The sequence below is a fragment of the Stegodyphus dumicola genome, chromosome 10 (assembly GCF_044657685.1).
Source record: "Stegodyphus dumicola isolate Sdum_Otavi_A_Nest chromosome 10, ASM4465768v1".
In the NCBI taxonomy this organism is placed as follows: Eukaryota; Metazoa; Arthropoda; class Arachnida; order Araneae; family Eresidae; genus Stegodyphus; species Stegodyphus dumicola.
This window is the reverse complement of record NC_140777.1, coordinates 11,040,527-11,063,215: the sequence shown is the minus strand read 5'-3', so window position 1 is coordinate 11,063,215 and position 22,689 is coordinate 11,040,527. Positions and strand designations below refer to the sequence as shown.

Below are 22,689 nucleotides of genomic sequence, written 5' to 3'. Positions count from 1 at the left end.
CAGTTTAAAAAAAACCCTCCCATCTTTTTTTTAGTCCAAAGGGGCTTTGTCCTTGAAGGACTATTGTTTTCGTTTTGCGATTTTGTATTGGTTCACTATAAACGTCCGTTTCGCTTTTCAAACTGTTGCCACCAAATGTTAGAGTCTTTATTATCTATTTCATATTTTGTAAAACGTTAACGAATTTATATTAAGAAACTCGACGATTTTGAAGCGAGCAATGGCAACACTGTACGAAAAAAATTTTTTTATCTCCAGTGGGTGAGACTGCATATCAAAAATCCTAAAAATATGCTCAATTTAAAACTATTTTGTGATATTGCTCTTGAACTGAATTTTATGGTTTAAGTGTGAAGAACGTGATATTTAATAAATAAAAGTAACAGATAAAATGTTAAAAAAACGCCCCTTTGCACGTAATGTAAAATCTTTTTTTTTTTTTTTTTTTTTTTTTTTTTTTTAAGATGATAGAGGCTATGCAAAAATAATTATAATTTTAAAGATTTTGTTATATGATAAAGTTTGTTTGCTGTTGAGTATATACCCATAAAAGAAGACCAAGAGGCTGATTTAAAGTGACTTAGTGGTGAATGGTAGAATATAACAAGAATTAATAAAGAGGGACTCAATTGATATGGATGGAGGGAAAGATTGAATGCTTTATGTACTGATTTGGCCTAAAACAATAATGATGAATTCATTTGTTTCCTGTAATAAATAAATATGAGATCTTGTTTATCATAACAAAGCCTTTGCTCTACTTTTACAAATGCTATGACAAAAAGATAATTAACTTTTTTTTCTTTGTGTTAAAACTAAAAGCTCTGTTTTTCCTTCTGAGGTTATAGCTAAAAATTGGAAGAGCCAATTTTCCTTTTCATATCAGTGATGTCTGAAGATATGTTGTTGGTTATATTTTTAATAAGAAGTTCAATTTTGGGGCAAAGTATAATAAACCCATAATTAATAAATGACTGAATACTTGCTTTCATTCTGAGTTCAAATAAATTTAAATTAAATAAAATGGTATGAATCAATAAAAAAACTTTAAAATTTAGCCTTTAAAAAAATAGTTTTAAATTTTACCACAAACTCACTTTTTAGTAAAAAATAAATTATGGGCTTTCATCTTGCAATCAATTCTAGAGGAATGAATTAAATTTTTAGAAATATAGTTGTAATAGCTGAGCCATTCTGAGAAACAATTAAAATACTTTTTACTACTGCATAGCCTACAACTGTAACTGAAACATTTGGAGAAGCACCTGTCACTTCAACAGCTACACCTGTAACAGAAACTCTTGTAACTGCAAGATTAGCAAATGCATTGCATCCCACAGAAACATCAGCAGTAGTAACTAAAGAAAACGTTGTTTCCATCAATGATGGTGAAAAAACACCTCCGAAAAAAAGGAAAAAATCTAAGAAACCTTATAAGTGAGTATACATTACATATTTTTAAAATCACAATGAATTAATTTAATCTAAATGTTTTAAATTTTTTCTTGGCAAGCATCTTTTATTTTTATAATATATTTTTGGTCATTTATCGTAAAGATTAAAAATGTTCTTAAAAACTATTGTAAAATTTGTGCATTTCATATGTTTGATATTCAGAACATTAGCATGAATTTATCATTTCCAATAACAACTATGATAATCTTTTTCATCAATTATTAGTTGCTGTTAAATTATGGAAACATCATTATCACATATTCATATTGTAAACTATGCTGTGAATGCATCCTCTTATATGAAAAAATCATTTAATTACTTTGTTAAAGAGGATACATTTTTTCCAATTTCCTCATTCCCTAGCAGTGGGAGGAAGGTATATTCATCACCAAGCAGAATTTTATATCTTCAGTTCTTTCCGAGTATGTTGATGTGAGAGTACATTGACGGTTTTAACTCACATGCCTTTTTTTTTTTTTTTTTTTTTTTTTTGTGTGTGTGTGTGTGTGTGTGTGTGTGTGTGTGTGTGTGTGCTTCCTATTAGTATGAGCTGATCAGAAACTAAACTAATGAAACAGCTGAGATGGCAGGTTGTCGAATGTAAATAAATACAGTTGTTAGTTTGCTTAAAATGCATAGTTATCTAAAGAATTAATTTTTACATGAACGAGAAATATTGGTATTGTACATAAATCATGAAGCAAGTGCATATAACTTTTGTGAGCTTCAGAAATTAAAATAAGAATAGTTATTTATTACCTCAATAGATAAAGTTCTTTTTATTTTTTGCTGAAAGTTTTGAAGATTTTTTAATTCTGTTCTATATAGAAATATTTCTTTTTAAAAAAAAAAACCTGCATTTTAGGTTTTCACTACTTTTCTTCCTCTGGTTTATTGTAACAAAAAAAGAAGTGAGGAATCACTTGTGAGAGTGGATTTAGAAAGGAATACTTTTCAGGAAATCAATCTTTGTCAGTGGCATGAAAACTGTTGACTGTTTCTGTCATTACTTAGAAGTTACTGAATTTTGTAATCATAACTGAGAGCATTATTTGAAAAGTTATTGCTTTTCTAATCGTAAGACATGCTGTAAAATACCTAAAATGGTTCAACTAAAGTGTTCAGTTTTTAGATCAGAATGCTGTAATGATCCTTCCTCACACACACACAGAAAAAAAATGCCTTGATTTAAATGCCCACATAAGTGCAAATTCCATATCTATTGACAAATTTAACCAAATAAAAACATGGGGCTATACTCAGTCATGCAGTGATTAGCAGATGTTATGGTATATGCAGTATGGGAAATATTTTATGAGATTTTTTACTTTTGATTCCGTTATGTGAACTGCTCTGCCAAAATTCAAAAGGTCTTCGAACATGCATGATTCAAGAAGTGGAAAAAAGCCTCTGAGCATTATTATCAGGATTAACTCCCATGTTTTCTTCTGTTCTTAAATGAGTGACTTATTGACCAGTTTACTAATTGACAACTTTTTCTTTTGATTTCCTACATTCTGTGTTACTAATTTTAATAATTCCCTTATGTTAACAGTTCCACATTACAAAATCGCTTTTTTCATACAGAAATTAAAAATTGCTTTTTCATAATTTTTGTTAGTAACCATATAAATATCAATGAACTCCTTAACTCAACTACCTGGTAGCATAAATTATGATAAATAATGGAATTTTTCACAGTTACTCAAGTCTTCATTTTCATGAATTTTTTTCAACTTCTGCCCAAAAGGGCAAATAGTTTAAGAGTTCACTGTCAAATTTCCGTAAGACAATTTCTGGTAGTTTTGTTTTCTTTCTCTTATCGGCCCCACTAGATGATTCTGTTTTATCGTGTCCTAATGAATCATTAACTCCTAGTTTCTATTAGTAATAAACATATCAGAATATTCTTCCGCCTTTTTTTATTCTGAATTTAATATTCTTTGTGCAACTTTTTCATTATCTAATAGAATGTTCAAAATTTCTTCATTATCATCAGTTAATTCACTATTTATTTATTTATTTTTTTTTCTAATTTCACAAATTTATTATTTAAAATTCCATAGAATGCCTTATTCTTTCCAACTTTTGTTTAGAACCTTAACAGAGTTTTGTAAATGAACTTCTCATTGAGCCATATTTTTTTAACTGCATTATCCATTTCTTCTATTAAATACTATTCATACAATAATAAAATAAATGTCACAAATATTCAAATATAAAATACCAGAATCCTGGCTGGCTCACCTTTTTATGTTGAAAACAAATAACTGCCATCTACCCATCATGGAGCTGTGCCATTAAGTTTCAGACAAAAAGTACTTCAATTGTGAAAAGGATCATATATACCTAAAATGTCAAAATCTTATACTAAAAAAATGAATGAGCAATAAATAAATAGATATGAAGGGGATTGCTTATCCCTCTCTTCCTTCTTTATTATCCAAAATAACTATGCATGAGAAGATGACCTTTCGTCTTTCATATTATAACACAAAATCTCAATACAGAACCATCTCAAATCTCAATACAGTCTCAGTACAATCAAATCTCAATACAGAACCAAAAGACTTCTGCTTCCCATCATGGCACCAGTCTGTCCATCTGTTTACAATAAACTTTTCTACTTTTGAATGCCTAGTGCTATCTCTGGGGGAAAAGCTGAGTCAAACATTTAAATGTAACAACATGCATGCCATGTATGAAATATTCTATGGTTCAAATTGTGCTAAATTTGCATATGTGATTATGTATTCTGTACATATCAAACTCATGAACTTTTCTTGCTAATAAATGGTTGGGTGCAATTTCAGAATATATTATTATTATTATTTGTTTTTCCTTTCTTTTTGTCTTCTTCATTGATCCTAATTATTACTTTAATGAAATTTAAAATTATTTTTTAAATGAATCATAATTTGTATCATTTTAATTTTCAGGTGCTTACAGTGCTCCAGAGTTTTTAAGAAATCATCTTATTTAAAGCAACATGAGCGCACTCACACGGGAGACAGACCCCACAGATGTTCTAAATGTGGACAAATGTACAGCACATTGAGAACATTGTATGAGCATATGAAAAAACATACATATGCTCCAGTTCCAGACCACAAATGTACAATTTGTAATGCTAAATTCAAAGCAAAGAGTTCTCTTACTCGTCACATGGTAGTTCATGATACTGCCAAGCCTTTTCACTGTGCATATTGTTCTGATGCATTTGCTACTATAGAGTTTTATAGAGAGCACCTAAATCAGTTTCATCAAAATGTTGCTTGTGGTACTCAAGGTAAAAAGAAATACTATTCCTTTGTTAAAACTATTCATATGAAATACTTATTGGGAAATTCTTTTTGAATGTGAAAAATTATTATACATCATTGTCTGCTTAAGTCCTTTTATAGTCTTTAGCTTCAGAATGTCATCACAGACATCACTTCCAATCATAAGTATGTTCTGAATGACACAGAAATTTATTTTTTTTATCATTTTTAAATTTAAAAAATACATTTTGTAAAAATTATGAAATTTAATATTTTACTTTGTTTTCCGACTCCTATAATTATATAAAGTTTATACTTATTCGGGAGAATAAAAAACTTTACTCTCATATGATGAAAATTGTTTACATGCAATCTGAAGAGAAAAATAATTGCAGTTGTACATAACTAAAAGGGAAATATCAGTTTAGAGACAGTTAATAAATAAAGTGACAAGCACTGCTATGCAGACTGTCATGTCTGTTAGTGTGCCAATTCTAATTAAATATATAGCATTAACCAATAAATATTTTTCAGAAAAAAAGATCTCATTTGCAGAATCTTAGCTCATTTATGTTTTTGAAAACAGTAGCAGACTTCAGTATTAGCATATAGCCAACTCTTAAGAGTATTTTTGTATATTAAAATGGAAGGTATTATGTACTGAAGTGAATATTAAAATTTAATAAATTTGTATGGTTATTAGAGTATGATTCTAAAGTAATAGAGCTTCATGAGAATAGTGTATTCTTAATATTTGAAAACTCATTTACTTGGGTGAAAATTCTTCCAGCTTGCCAAATGTAACAATATTACAAATTAAATAAAGTTACAAACTAGTAAATCACAAAATAATACAGTATAAAATCCGTAATCCAGACTCATTGGGACTTTGGCGATTCCGGATTAAGGGATTTTCCGGATTATAGATCATCAATTTAAATCTTGTAAGATGGCAGGCAGAAATTATACAATTAAAAATATGAAACCGTAATTTATAAAATAAAGAGCAATTATGATCTAAAGAGTATCAAAATATACAAAAAAAGGCTTAATATTTATTTGTTTACTTTATTAAACATTTCTTTCAATGTAAGTTGTTTAAGTTGCTACGTTTTTTGTGCTGATACTTTCTCTTTAATTTTATAAACAGACATAATTTCTTGTTCAGTTACAAAGTTCCACCTATCGGAAGCAATGTTTTCTGAATCTAGAACCATACTACAGATTTCGCCGTCCGTTAATTGATTGATGATTGGGGTATTGTCGTTCCAATGAAAAACTTCTGTTATATCATCTTCATTTATTACTGCTTCTCAACATTTCTTTACAAAATCCAGTAACTGGAAAATTTCACCTTTAGTTTGCGATGTCCGAAAACCTTCAAATTCGCGGCTGTCGTCTTCATCATCCTCACAATGAAATATAGCAGCTGACCGTAAATTATGCCAAGCATTTTTTAACGTATCTGGAGACATATCCTCCCAATGCGCATTAATAGCATACGCCCCTCAAAAAAAAGTTTGTGGCTTTGAGGTCCGGATTATAGATCATTCCGGATAGTGGACGTCCGGATTACAGACTTATTACTGCATTATTCACATTAAGAGGACAAATTCAACCTCAAATTATTCTAATTTATTTTTTAACCAACCAATCAAGACAATTTGAAAATGATATCTGAATCTTAAATTTTGAAGTTAAATATCTCGGTCAGTTTTTATTGTGTGGGAGTCAAACTCTTTGTGTTTCATTTTCTATAATAATTATAAACTTCTACTAAACAATACAGACTGTAGCGAGAGAATGTAAAAAGTTAGATATTGTAATTTTTAAATCAAAATTGATTTTTTTCTAATTTAAGAATGACATAGCATAAATATCTGCACCATTTGAAACATTTTAGTAATTTGAAGTCTATGTCTATAAATCAATCAACTATTGCAAAAATACGGACTTTTGTGGACATAGTGAATAGTCACTTTCAAAATAACATCCATCAGAAACACAAATTTAATTAGAATTGGCACACTAACATTACTAGAAGCGTTCATAGAATGCCTTTTTTTTTTATTTTCCTTAGACTGGCCATCACTTTGTTTTGGATGTATTGAATTGTCTGAGAAACATTAATCCCATAGTACGAAACAGATACGAAGATGGATTGATAAGAAAAACAGCAGAGTGGGATAGTGAGAAATTTGGGGAATGAGATTATTGTAGCATGACATGGTATCTGTTTCTTATCAGAAAAACCCAAGATTCTTTGCTCAAAGTACAATATTGTACCAAATGATCAAAATTTGCTTTAATTCCAAGAACACAAACTATACTCTAATTACAACTAACTATAAATGATGCCCTAATGATATTACTTCATACTGTAGAGAATATGCTAATGCCCAGTATGACCAAATTCGATTATGGCAAGTTTCACGTAGGTGGTGTGACCTTTTGGCCAGCTTTTTTAACAGTTGAATATATTTTGTGATATGCAATGTTTTTTCTATTTATTAGTTTTGATTAATGTTGTTAATATTATGTACTTAAATACATGTAACAAAAAACAGCAAATTGTTTTAGTTAATCAAAAGTTATCTCAGCAGTGTGATTACTGCTATTAATCCAAATCAAACTTTTCCAGGATTCAAGGAAAGAGACAGGAGATAGATTTTGAAGGACATATCCTTTAAATAAATCAGTGCATTGCATTGTACAGGATGTTTTAAGTTTCTCAGGCTTTATTTTTTTTAATATTGATCCTAGATTAGTATTTGCAGTTACAAAGTTTTTCAAATAAAATAGAGAATTTTATGGGAACATTTTCGGCTCTAGGAATATAATTATTCTACAATTCAAAATCTGACTTTTTATATTTCCTCTGTAAAATAAAGTTTTCAATATGCTTAAAAAGTTAAAGTCAAAAAGTTCTGTAAATGTTCATGCAGAATTCATGGAAATATTAATAAGTCATAGTTTTGAAGGGCTGACAACAAAGTTAACATTCAGAGCTGTTTAATTTATTGATAAAACAAATAGCTTTTTGTTTTGCAGTTGTTCCCTGCATCTCATGAAAGTATGTTCAGAATTGCTTAGCAATAGGCATTGAAAAGTAATTCAGGTCTATAAATTCATTCTCAAATTTTGCATTTTAAGGTTGAGAACATAATGTACTTAATATGTTAAAGTGAAACAGATATCTTGTTGATTGGCTGTTTTTGTGTGTGGGAATCCTACAAGAATATTTTATAATTACAGAACCATTCTATGTCTAATGGTATAACTGTTCAGATTAAATTATTTACCTTTTATTAAGAAACTATGTGATAACGTCTGAGATAAATATTTAAGGATTTAAAGTTTAGTTTATCAGTCTATAGTTTGTCATCTTCTGATATTTGTGTAGTGTATTAATTATAGCTATATTAAAGCTCTTATTATATAGCTAGACATTTTCAGACAGTCAGTATTTTTCCAAACTCTGAAAATTTTGTGTAACTTTTCGACTGTTGTCACTTGATGTCTCACTCATTCAACCTTTGTAAACTGCTTAGTTGATAGTAGTCATTGTGCAAGGAAACTCATTTTATTCAGTGAACCTCTGTATTTTGGATTGTAGTGATGAAAAAAATCTTAGTTCTTGCATCTCATTGACTGAAAAATGTACAACATACAATTTTTGTATTACAGACAATTAAAAGAAGGAAAAAGAAAATATTTCTTTCTCCATAAAACATGCTGTAAATGTTTGCAACAAAATACCAAATTATTCTAAGCTAATCTTAAAATTTGATTAATTTATCTGTGAAAAGAAACTGCAATTTGAAATACATGTTAAAATATATCCTAAATGATTTCTATTTTGCAGTAGAACCATGTTCCAAATTGCACATATATAGAGATACGTTTTAATGCATGTATTTAGTGTTTATTAAAAATCTGTGTATTATCATATGTTAATGAATAAAATTAAAGAAAAATAAATGTTATTAAATAATGAAAGTGATTAAGTGGAAGAATTTGTGTGAGCTCAGTGAGAGCATAAAAAACCTTAACAAACACTTTTGTGTAACCATTAAAATCTTTTTTATATATATATATATATATATAATTGGAAATAGATCATGAGATTTGTTCAAATGCCAGAGTTGACTTGTGCTAACAGCTTCAATGTAACAACTTGCCCAATATAATAACCAATAAGAAAGTCTCGGCTGATCTTATTTAAATTTAATGTACTAATTCTTTTCTGAATATAGCAGTCTGGTATTCTTTTCTCAATATAGCATTAGACTGGTAAAAGTTGAAGCACATTCTCTCTGAAGGCCAGAAGTAAATAAATACAATTGTAATTATGTCCAGCCTCTTCCCAATAGAATAGGAAATAAAAACAATTTGAACGCGAGAAAACTTTCACTTCTTGTTATAGGAAAATCTTAACATATTTATTTAAAGGTATTAAATCTTTGCTTGTACTTCATGAGGTGAATATAAAAGCATGGATGAAATATAGTCAGCAGAATATATGCTGAATTTTGACAAATTCATAAATCTTTTTCTGACCAATATCCTACATAACTCTTTAAAATACCATCTTTCCCACTAGTTTTTAGACTGAAGTCCATACTATAATTGCTTTTTTTTTAATGGATTTGTTTATGTCGACATAGTTTATGCCTATATGACAAAATTAAAAGAAAATGTGGATGCCACTTTTTCAAATTATGCATGATGGTTTTTTTTCATTTACAGAGATTTTCGCTGAATATGCTCCCAGAGTTACTACAATTAATTTTCCTGAAGCGCTTATTGGACAACCCATAGATGCTTCTGTTATAGAAAAAATTATCATGGATTCAATCAACAAGGTAATATTGTTTCTGCACATTTGATGTTTACTAAATATACTTGGAAAACTTTCAAGTTATGAGTTTGATTTCATTTTTCTTAGAAATGTTCTGTGATACTGTTTTTTTAGACTGGTCGCAGCGCTAACTTCATCGCGCTCTTACCAGCACCTTAGATTTCCCTTAACAGAGATTCCTCGCACATGATGGGTGAAGATGGGCTAATGGGTGAAATAGATGTGGGAGAAATATGTAGGCCCTTGCCTATAATTACTGTGTTGCAAGAACACAGAGAATATTTGCCGGATTGTTCAAATTAGACATTAGTTTAACACGATAATTCTAGGATACTCAGAAATTTGCATATTATTAATGTCTTTAATTTCATTTCCATATTTTTGCTTAAATTTTGAGAAATAATACATTAGCTATGGAGTCAAAGTATGAGAGAGATTAAATGCTTAGTTTCTTGTGTATAATAAAATATTTTATTTTTTAAAATGGAAATGAAAGAGAGTGAAGGAGGGAAACAAAAAAAAAAAAAAAAAAAGGAAAAAGAAAATCAACTATTATGACTAAAAAGAAGTAGTTAACTTTATGGAGGCAGTGGCCTCATTTATGCTGTGTCCTTACTGTTGTAAATAATTTTATTCTGTAAAAGAAATGGCACACCATCCAAAAACTCTGAAAACTGTCATATGCAAGATGAAGGAATGAAGTTTGATTCTTTCAATTCAAGATTTTTAAAAAAATGCAAGTCTTAAACCATGAATTATGTTTGGTGTATAAGTTATCGATAGAGTTTGAAATCCAGCATTCTATAGAATGCATTGTATATAATGCCTAAAACTAGCCCACAATGTATGAAACTATTCATATTTCACACATTTCCTGGGCATTCTGTAGAATGCCAAATGACAAACCAGCAAAGTATGAAATACATTTAGGATTCGTTTCAAAGAACCAAAACTACTTATCAGAACTAATTCAAAAGTCAAACAACAAAAATCAGCGTTATATCTACAAAATTTTGTAGATATAACGCTGATTTTTGTTGTTTGACTTTTGAATTAGTATTTATTCGGCGTGTTATTGTGTCTTACTTATCAGAAGTTAATAAATGATGTAAAAAAGCCAGAATGATTACTAAGAAGGAATCAAAAGACTACTGACCACTGAATCGCTAGGATATGATGTTTGTGGAAAACAAAAGTACATTCATTTTTCCTGTTAAGGAGAATGTCAGTACTATACAGTATTATGTCACGGACGTTGAGTTATTTCTCGTACTTCATTAAAACTCACATGAGTACTGGACAAGGACGATATGACAAAATGTTTGAAAGAACTTTTAACCAAATACAAAAACATTGCATTGTACTGTCACCTTTGTGAGCCCTGCCAGAAAAAACAAAAAGCTATTAAAAAGGCCATTATTGTGAAACTTATGACTGTTTCTGAATTTAATTTCCGTTGTTAGGTAAATCTCATTGATTCCCAGTCTCAGCCAGATCGAAAATATAAATTTTTTATGGAGTATCAAGATCAATTAGCTATTGTTTTTACATATTTTGAATAACATTTTTTAATGGCACTCTTTCATTAATTTTTCAAAATAACATTTGTATTTTTGAGGAATGAACGTCTTAAATAATAGTCTTATCATAACCTTTTTTTCATACTTTGCCTAAAGAGCATTTGTCATTGTATAAAATGTCCTGGTACAATCAAAAGTCGTTAATTCGGACACCCATAATTCAGAATAATCTATAATCCGGACCTCAAAACTAAAAACTTTCTGCGCACGCGCCGCGTTGACACATGCGCATAGGTGTTTACGCGTGCCCGTAAGACTTTTTACGACTGCGCATATGAGTGTGCGCAAGTGCAGAATACGTTTTTGCGTGCGCGTTTTATGTATAATGGACGTATAAGCTAAAATTATCTAATTATCTATTTCAGTTAATGTTGATGATTGCGTTGCTCCTTAATTTTCGAATTGGATCCGGCTTATTATTTTTTGCAGACTGTAAGAGCAATTTTATAAAAGTAAAACTTTCGATTATATCAAATAGAATTTCCGATATATATTTGTTAATATGTAAAGGATCTAAAGCGAAAGTATGTTTTGAAATCCGAAATCTGTTTATCAATTTCACGCTGCTCGGCGGGGAGAACGCCGCAGCGGGCGCGTAATGAATTGGAAGTTGATCTGTCAGCACTATCCTTATCTTCAGGGCAGATGTTTTTATTTTATTTGGCTTATAATTCCTTACCAAATTAGTATTTCATCTCAATGTGCTCCGTCTTTGATATGATTTAAAACAAGTTCCTCGTCATTATAATTCGCTTCCGATAGCAAAGAAAGTAACAGAGGTTAGTGAAAACGAAAAAATTTCGATTGACAAAGTAGTCAGTATTCTCGACACAGCAATTATAGGACTTGAACAACGGAACTTTGTAACTAAACAAGAAATTATGTCTGTTTAATAGAATTAAAGAGAAAGTATTATCACATGAAACGAAGCAAAACTTAAACAACTTACATTGAAAGAAATGTTTAATAAAGTAAACAAATAAATATTAAGCTTTTTCTTTTTGCAAATTTTGATACCCTTTAGATCATAATTGTTCTTTATTTCATAAATTACGGTTTCATATTTTTAATTTTAGAATTTCTGCATGCCATCTTACGAGATTTAAACTGATGATCTATAATCCAGAAAAATCGATAATCCGGAATCGCCGAAGTCCCGACGAGTCGGATTAATGACTTTTGACTGTATTATATACAATGCCTAGGGAAAGTGTGTAATAAGTCTCATATTTCACACTTTACCTAAGAGACAACCAGCATTATGTAAAATGCCTGATAGAATGACGGCATATCATACTTTGGTAACATATACGTACATAAGTAAGGAAGCTAGGGTCTAGTTATAACAGTTTGGGTAAAATGTTTATATTTTAAAATTTATTTATGATTTTTTTATTATAACTTCCTTTTTCTTTGTACTATAACTATTTATTCATCAGATGCAGTAAAAAGGCATTCAGCAATTTAGTTGATTTTAGCTCAAATATTTTTTTTTAATCTATTTGTTGTAGACCTGGGGCAAATAGTAACAAGTAAAAATTATGAAATTTTAAAATATTTTTATTATCATTCTTTTAGTAATTAAAGCAGAATACACATTTAATAATTGTTATTATTTAACATGGTGACAATGAAGTATTTTGAGTATCTTACTGTAAATTTAACATAAAAATTATGTAACCAATCAACGTAGAATTCAGTCTTCATCAGAATTGCAGCTAACGCAAACAGTGGTGTAAATACACTTTGTGGGCCTGTATGCAAAAAAAATTTCTGGGCCCTTCCTGATTCTGTATGATTTATAGCACCTCAAAAATGTGGGAAAAAAATTCAAGAGTTTTTGAATGACTTTTTTTTTTTTTTGTTGTTGTTGTTGTTGTTGTTGTTGTTAAGGTTGGATTAATTATCAAGCAATATAAACATGTGCTAATAAGGTACTGAGGTGGAAAATGCTCACAGAATCATTTTGCAGGAAAAATTATGAAATATCCCTGTGTCTTTTTTTCTTTATCTCTGTTTTTAGGTCAACAAAGTTCAGAGAATTTTTTATTTTTTCTGGGTTCTATTTCAGCTTTTCGGGATCAGATTTTTACGAGATTTTTCATTTCATGTATTGGGGACACTTGAATAAATTTATACAAAAAGAAAGCATGCCATGCAAAATACAGGCTTCAGAAAAAAGTGCAAAATATTGGATTAAAAAAAAGAAGCATTAAATTAACAGGCAGTTTACTTATTTTATATAAAATTTGCACCAATTTAAAGTTTCTTTAAAATTATTATTATTATTATTATTATTATTTACTACATTTAAGAAATGAATAATGACTGGTTAAATTACAAACTAACCGAGAAACAGCATAATAGATAAACAAACAAAAAGAAACCACACTAATAGTATACCATACTTGACTTAGCTCACAAATATGAATTATTCAAAAATTTGCAAAATTAATAAATATATGACCTTCTTATAACATTAAAGCACACATTTATATTAGAAGTTTCATAAAAAAATTGTTTGACTGCATAACTTTTATAAAAGGTATATTAAGTGTATTGAAATTTTTCCCTTCCCTACTGGCTTAATAGCTCTACGTTCCTAAGTCTCTCCTTTCCATCCATCAGCTCTAATTGTTTTGGTAATTAAGGTAATAATGTGATGAACTAATGTGATTGATAACACTGCTGATGAAAATCCATAAATAAATTTTAAAAATCCTGATTTTTTAAAAATTTGAATTTTGCCATTTTCATTTCTGCAAAATCGTTTATTAATTCCATACACATCCATCATTTTCTTAGCCATATGAATATCTGTGCATAGCAGTGACAAATTTGAGTGAAATTAAATGCATAGCAAATTAAAATTAAACTCTTTTATCCATTTCTTCTATAATTAATTTAATTTACAGACTAGTAACAGCAAAGTAACCAATTACTGAATAAGATTGGATTATATGAGTTACGGCCAAACACATGAAGGCTGTCTGCCTAACGGAAGGAATGCTTTTGTGGAGAACTTTCTTAGGGAACCTGGCTAGTGTCCACATTACCCATGGTGAAAACACAAAAACTCACGAGCAGCCAGACCATTTGTCAGAAGCTGAAGGCTGAGTAAAAAAAATTGCTGAAAATTCTTAATTGCATCCTGAATTCAGTTCCTGAAAACAGTATTAAACGAATGCATTGATGAAAGCACTTGAATACATTGATACTTGTTCTTGCATTAAGTCAGTTTTTCATTTAAAAAAAGAGAGAGGGAGAGAAAGAAAGAAAAAAAGTTTTTAAAAAGTTGTCAAATATTTCTCTTGTGGAAGTTGAGATTTTGAAAGCAAACTGAGCATCAATTTTCAAGTTTTGCCACACAAGATATGGAAAGAAGAAAAATTTATTTTCATTTGTGTACTGTATAACAAAGTGTGTTCGAAAAAGGTTTCTGTACAATTATTTCTTCAAATATTGTCTCTGACTATATGCATCCAGTTACAGAGTGACAGGAAACATAGAAAATATTATGAAAAAACTTAACTTTGACCAGTAATTGAGTTGGATTGCATATGTAGCAAAGTATAACATTTTATAGTCTTCTTCGAGTAAAATGTTCAATTCATAAAATATTTAATACATTTTAATTTATTAAATAAGAAATTCCTTACCTGCCCTGCAAAATTAGAACATTTCTTTCATACTTCCTTAATTAGTAGATTATGATGTTGACTCGGAACAAATTTGAGATGTTGATTTATGATGTTGACTTGGAAGAGAATAAAATATTCAGTGGTGTTGAAGAGACCCTCTACACATTTTTAACCACTGCAAGCACCTTCCTTGCCAAAAAATACATATAAAATCAGTCATTTCACAAGTTTGGAATATTACTCTGAGGGATGTTGATCTAAGAAAAAGCACATCGCCATGTTTTTCTCAGAATTGTTTTTAAATACCAAAAATGTGGGCATCAAATGCAATGTACTCCTGTTGGCTGTCTCATTTAAAACTGGACTGCTGCTGATTACTTCTGTCCTCAGGCTTTACAATAGTCCCTTCCTGTTTCTACATCCTATGTCAGAAAAGTTCCGAGACAAAGATCGTAAAAATAATAAAACTGCATTTACCAAATAATGATCCTCATAAAAAATAGAAAACTGCATTTATCAAATAATGATCCTATTTGCTATCAAAGTAGTCCCCTGGCTATCTATACACAACTGCCATCATTTCTGAAGGTCTTAAAAGCAAGCAGGGAAATCTTCAACTGTGATGCTTGCAAGCTCATTTGTCACAGCCCGTTGGGTATCTGCACTAATCTTGATGTGCTTTCCTTTCAGTCACCTTTTACTCATGGAAACAAGAAAAAAATCACAATAATCTTTGACACAAATGTGGGATAATGTCTGGCTCTATCCAATAGTTTAACCGAAATTCTTTGTCTTTCCTCTTTCTGTTCATCTGTTAGTAAGTGAGGGACGATTCTTGCATTAAATTTCCCTAAATCTTCACATAAAATCTTATGACACAGATCGTGGTTCAAATTCAGCTCTTCTGCTATCATATGCACAGTTACATGATGGTTTTCTTGCAATAACTGCCTTACATGCTACACGTTTGCATTAATATGTGCTATAGCTCTGAAATTGTCTTGCACTGAATCTCTGCCCTCATGAAACCTTTTGTGTCACTTGAAAATACAACTTCTTGGAAGTGCCTTGCCTGCATATGCTTGCTTAATTCATTTTCCACATTTCACTAGGGTTTTCCCGAGCTTAATGCAGAACTTATGTTCACTTTTTGCTTACAATCAGCATCCATTGTGTCACGTTAACGAATGCGATAACAATACGAGCACTGTGTTGCTAAGCACAGCCCTACCACCTAGTAAGTTTGCGTAGAAACATGGCCAAGGGCATGTCAAGTAAGAATACATATCAAGTAACATAAAAACATTTCTGCAATGCATTTAGACCTTTCAAAGATTATATGGGCAGCATATCTCTAATTCTACTTGTCTCAAGATATTTTCTATGTTGGAATTATCTCATGAGATATTGGCAGTATGTTATCTATACAAGCTTCTATAAAAATGTAGGAGATAAATGCAGTCATGTTTTATTATTTTAAATTAAATACACAGTTAAAATATGTTAAGCTATGATAAGAAATTTTGAACATATTTTTCATCATATTGGAAATTTGCATTTCTGGGTTCGCACTGGTCTATTGGAGCGAAAAGCAGAAATGCGGAAAAAAGGCTTTACTTTTGTAAGGCTTTTTGTGTTAGTTCACAACAGGGTAGAAACTTTTGCTTTAAAGGTTGTCATATGCACTCACTTAGATGGGTCTGCATATCAGAAAGTTGGGAGAAAATGAGAATTTATGTGTGATATTTTGGTTTTTTACAGTTATGTTTTTTAATTAAAATAGATTCAATTTCTGCTAGATTGAAACACGTTTTAATTCTTGCTTAATATAAGAGAAGAAGAAAGCAGTGGTTTATATTAAATATATGTGTGATGTAAATAACTTAATGAAAGAAAATGTGCTTGAAAGATATGGAAAGATCTTTTAATTACTTCCTCATGATGCCTCATCAATTCGATGAATTTCTATCTCTCTTTGAACCATTTATCCAAACACAGAACACTAATTTTAGTCAGAATGTTACAGAATAGAATCCTTTGGAAGATAAGAATAGGATATCCCAGAAAAAGATCATTATATGTATATAATTTCTTTTATTTATGAATTCTCTTGAATGATAATTAAAAATTCATAATTGCTTATTTCGATTTTAGAGTGTAAATTTTTCATGGGGCAAAAACACCATAAAATTTTTTGCATGATGTATAAACTCCTCTTAATATAATTGCTTAAATAAATGTAATAAAAGTTATTTAAACGTATGTAGACACATTTAAAAAAAGGAAGCAATTATTTCAAAAAAAAAAATTAATAAACAGTACAAATTTAAAAAAGTGTTTTAAAACATAGTTTCTGCTTTATGCATATATTTTGTACCTTAAATGTAACTGTAATTAATTCAATTAATCATTCATATATTAATGAAGAGTCATTGCCTAAATTTTTATTTTATGAAGTCACTTTTATCTAAAACTCAGTGAAATAACTGTATTTTATATAATATTTCTTTTACTGTTTTAAAAATTACATTTCCCAATAAGTTAGTAAATTTGGTAATCTCATGCAAGTCTTCTTTAAAGTAATGAAAAAAATATCATCAAGATTAAGCCTCTGGCTAAATTCTTACATATGTTGTCTGAAAAGACGTCATACATGTTTAGGAAAACATACATAAAGCCATTAAAATGTTTAAAAGTATTACTTAACATCAGCTACATAATGACAGGGTTCTTTTCTTGAAAAAATAATATTCTTATATTTTTAAACAAAAGGTTTACTCATTTAAAACTAAAAATTCACTAAATTTTTTAAATTAGGTAAAATGGCAACTTTATACTAATACCCAGTATCACTAATAATACCAGTAATCACTTTTGCTAATCTTTGCATTAGTCAACACAGAATCAGATCAGACCAGTTAGATCATTTTATGCGTTGTGCTAAAGGCACATTGTCAAAAGAAGGATAATGCACACAATGTTGCCCAGATGCCAAAAATTACATGTATAGTGAGTGAAAATAAATGTAAACTTTTTGTGCACACACTCACACACACACACATAAAAAAAGAAAAGTGTCATGGTAATTAAAAAATGTTTGGTTTATTTGCACCATCAGAGTTGAGAAAAGCAAAGCCCGAACCCGCAATTCAAGTTTCTAGTATAAAAAAAACTGAATTTTTTACATTTTATATTATTGAATTTTTTACTCCGTACTAAGGTGTCTTGTGGGGAAAACTGGCTTTCAGATTTCACATTCAGGAAACTGAATAAGCACAATAAATTTTTCTGTAAATTTTTTTTTTAAATACCAACTCCATTACAACATTGCTCCTGGTGATACTTGAATCCAGAAGCCAGCGCCTTATCCATTAGGCAACAGGAGCAACCTTAAATTGATGTAGATTCAAAATCTAAGATTTCGAAACCCATTACAGTTTTCTCGTAACAATTTATTGCTTTATATTATTGTGTAAAGTTAATCAACCATGGATCATTATGGTTGATAATTAAGATTTATTACTCTTAATAAGCTTAAGAACTTTTCTTTAAATAATTTATTAAGATATTCTGTTAACTTCTTCATTTTTAATTATCATCTGAAATTTTTATTAAGATTAGTCCATTTGACTTTATATTTTCCTGCAAAAACTGTGGTATAAACTGAATATTTGTAATGAGATATTTGAAACTGACGTGACAAGTGGTGAAAAGTTGAAGTTGAGTCAACTCGCGCATGGCCCCTCTGAGCTCGCTTCTGGTTGGCTTGATACTGTGTAGAAATATTGATGGCGAAGAATGTTGATCCATAACAAAGAGCAAACTTGGCAGCCAGGGCAGATTAAATATTCCTTTTTATTTCAGTAAACATATGCTGCTGCAAATACTTGGCACATTATTCATGCCTGTTCTAGAACAGTTACATTTTTATATCGTTTTGTGGAAGAAGAGAAAGCGACAGCCTATCTAGACCGAGGTGCAGAAAGCAAGTGCCATGCGTTCAAGATAAACTCTTAATTCATAATGAGTTAGTTTTGGTTTTAACACATTTGACTGTCTAATTAAAAATGCTGCAAAATTTTTATTGGCTGTTTGATTTTTAGTTCTGTTTACCTCACCAGCTTTATGTAAAAGTCATATGATATGATTAGTCTCAAAATGAAGCTGTTCAGAAAAAGTTATTAGTATTTTTAAAATAGACAGGAGAACTACTGAAATTAAAATTAAACATTATTGGGCTATTTCTAATTTAAAATATAATTTGTATTTACATATTTTTATCTTACCTATTCCCCCTTTCAAAGAGAAAAAGGCTTAGTGACAGAGAAGCTTTTTTTAGAGAAAAAGCACTAAAGCAGTAGCAAATGAAAAGGAATGTAATTTTGGAAAATACATATCATAAAATTTTAACCTAAATAGTTATTTAAATAATTGCAAAATATAAATTTTGATACTATTTTGTCCAATTGAAAATTCTCTAAAAAGATACGTTTTTTAAGCTTTTCAAATGTTCTGAGCAAATATTATAAAGCCAATTCTAAATTGGAATCACGATTAGGAGTTTTTCACGAAATAACTGAAAACATACATGGTTCTTGTCTTTCTTAAATATCAAATATAATTTTGACAGTTCTTATGTTTTGAAAGTCTTTCGTGAAAAGTATGGTAATCAATATAAAACCTAAATATTTCTATTACATATTCATGAGATTATATGAAAAATTAATAATTCTCATCATAAAAATGCTCATCATAAAACAAAACCACATGTTATTATTATAAAGTAATATAAAATCAACTTTAGAAATTAATACACATAAATTAACAAAATACAATACGAAATAAACTTTGAAGATGAAAAATATATAAATTTAAATTTAAATCAACAATAGTCCCTTAATGTTTAATTTTAATTTGTGTATTTCCCCTCTCTATTCTAAAAATAGTAATACCTTTTATTGAACAGCATTATTTCTAGATCAATCCATGCATATGACCTACATAACACTGTTAACAAATCTAATTCTGAACTTAACTCAAAATTTCAAGAACTGAAATTTTCTTTTAATAAGCTGCCAAATTGGATAACTGAGCACTCTTCTTCTGCTTCTCTCATCGTTAAGATGCTGGTGTTGTTTCCTTCCTATCACAGCAATTTAAAAAACATAAGTATTCTTGAAAAGGCATGATTAGTGTGCCCATTTGTTTGCAATTATAAAATGTTTATTAAAATAAAAATGAATATGTAATATGTTGCAGCTGCCAAGTTTGCCCTTCATTATGAATCAGCATCTTCAATATGTACACTATCAATATTTCTACAATGTTACTTCTAAGTCTGCTTCATTACATATATTATTACCACAAAAACTTATTTTATGCTATTTATAATCTAGTATCTAAAAGCTAATGGCATAAAATATGCATATACATAAGAATTTGGATTATCTTATGCATAATATAGGTTAAAAATTAAGCAAAGTGTATGGTTTGAAAAATGTTAAGCTACCTGATTCTGGTTTAACATCAAGTTTTTAGAATACATGAAGAAGTTCTCTTACAAAGTATTTAGAATGGGGAAATTATTTAACAATTTTTACACATTTTTAATTTAAACTTGGAAAAAAAAGATCTGGCTAAAGATTGAATTTTATTGGAAAAACAAACTCTGGAAACTTTAACTTTTGGAAAATTTTTATAACCATAATTTATAGAAATTAAGTAAAAAGTTTATATTTTGTTCAAACAAAACTTATATTTCTGTCTGAGAACATTTGTCATAATAATTTTTCACTAATTTATAAGTATTAAACATTGATTTCAGTTTAACATTTAACATGACATTATTTAAAATTTAAAAGAAATACTCTAAATATTCATAACAATTATCCAAGCTAAAGGAGCTGTGCTTCTTTTTTTTTTTTTTTTTTTTTTTTTTTCCTATTTCTTTACATTATGTATGAAAAGCTTCTAAAGCTGGTTTAAAAAAAAAAAAAAAAAAGAATTATTCAGTTTTAAAAAAAACTTGTCAGATCTCTCCATTTTTTTTTAGAAAATCGTACTCTATTTATCTAAACAGTTGAATGTTGAATTTTCAGTTTATCTCTGATTTTGGCATTTGATATTTTTGTATCTTGATTCTAATAAGACAGACATCTGGGAAATTTCAATCACTACAGTACTTGTTACAATAATTGTTCCATTACAATGAACTGTACGATATGCCAGCTGTATACTAAATTGATTTTTGCTGTATTGACTACAAATAATAATATTTTCTTTCTGTTAGATGCAAAAGATCATCATAACAAGTGCCATCTGCATAATAAAATAGTGTTGAAAATATATTTTCCTTAATTTCTAAATAACTTATCACACTGAACAACATTCTGTTAAAAATTGCATTTGATTCTAAGCAAAGAACTTGAATAATTTTCTTAAAATTCAATATGTATTAATAAGTACAGGAATTTATTACTACAAAATTTCACCAATTATATTCTGATAACAGGAGGAAGAGCCTAAAGATAGTTGAGATTAAGTATATAATATAGATTTTTAAGAAACTGAAAAGGAAAAATTAAAACAAATATGCAGTCAACAATGAATCCAGAAATATTATTCATATTCACCCTAAACTAAGTAATTCCTTTTTGTGCATAGACATGCAGCAAAAGTGGGACCAGGAAATGCAAAAACATTTCCTGGGCCTCCTTTTTGTTGGAAGTCTTGTCTGAGGCTTGCATCCAGGAATTAGGAAATTTCTTTCACAATAAGCCTGATCGTAATATTGTCGCTGGACCCCACCAGCGTCCGAGTGGTTAAGTCGCTGAACACTGGTAGTTTGGTCCGAGGTTCGAATCCCGCGAACGGGCTGACTGCATGGGTGTTTTCATGGTTTTCCCCATGTGTAACGTGTATACGAGCCAGTTTCCCTTAGAAAGTCCTCCACGAAGGCATCCCTCCCCTTAGGCAGATAGCCCTAGTGTTCTTTGCCATAATTAAATACACCACACCAACACCATTATATTGTCGCTAGAGCAGAATCATTACTACCTTTCATTATAAATGACTTGAAAGCACTTGTGTCATGGGAATCAGAATAATAATATGCAATATTTTGGTTTTGTATTTGAATTCCTTTCAACTTACGTTTATGTGGTACTTGATGCTGCCTAACTGAAATGACACAAAAACAAAGCTGGAATGAAGCTTAAGGGCCCCCTATCTGTAACTACTCAACACTGCTTTTGTTTCTACAAAAACCATTATATATATATATATATACATACATTTAAATAAATTTAAATTTAAATTTTAACAAACACGTATAAAGCAAAAAAGCAAATTTAAAGCCAAAATAAAGGGGAAAAAAAACCAAAATAATTTTTAAAAAAAAATTTAAAAAATGTGCAAACATATAAAAGATTTAATTCTCAAACTAATCTATAATATCATTTAAATTCAGAAGCATAAGCAAATCGAGTGCAAAACCAATCCATGAAAATAAATTACTAATTTAGCAAATTAAAATTAAACCAAACAATTTTTTAAAAATGCATAAGTGAATGACTGTTGAGTAGGCAAGAGACAGACTTATCAAGGGGAAGTTGCCTCCAAACCTAACTCTCCAATCATTCAATTCGTGTTTCATCATTCATGCAGGCAAGGGTAAAAGTCAAAACCAAAAGTAAAAAGAAATACCAATAAAGTGGTACCCTTAGAAATTAGCATTTAAGAATTAAAGTTCTAAAAGGAAAATACTAATGAAGTCTTATGAGAAACAAGCAAGTAAAGTCAAGTATTAAATTAAACTTTTTTTAAAAAAATTAAATTTAAAAAAATTAATTTTTTATAAAAAATAAAAAATCAATGTATTTTAGAAACCC

At 29.5% G+C, this 22,689-nt stretch overlaps 1 protein-coding gene across 1 annotated transcript in view; it reads left to right on the top strand.

The window, feature by feature from the left end:
• The window catches only part of LOC118204476 (zinc finger protein 236-like), a 90,005-nt gene that overhangs the window by 52,099 nt on the left and 15,217 nt on the right, over nt 1-22,689 (top strand). The window contains exons 8-10 of the mRNA XM_085824621.1: nt 1,232-1,437; nt 4,395-4,744; nt 9,468-9,583. Coding sequence (XP_085680747.1) covers nt 1,232-1,437; nt 4,395-4,744; nt 9,468-9,583 — 672 coding nt within the window. The remainder of the gene's footprint in view (nt 1-1,231; nt 1,438-4,394; nt 4,745-9,467; nt 9,584-22,689) is intronic.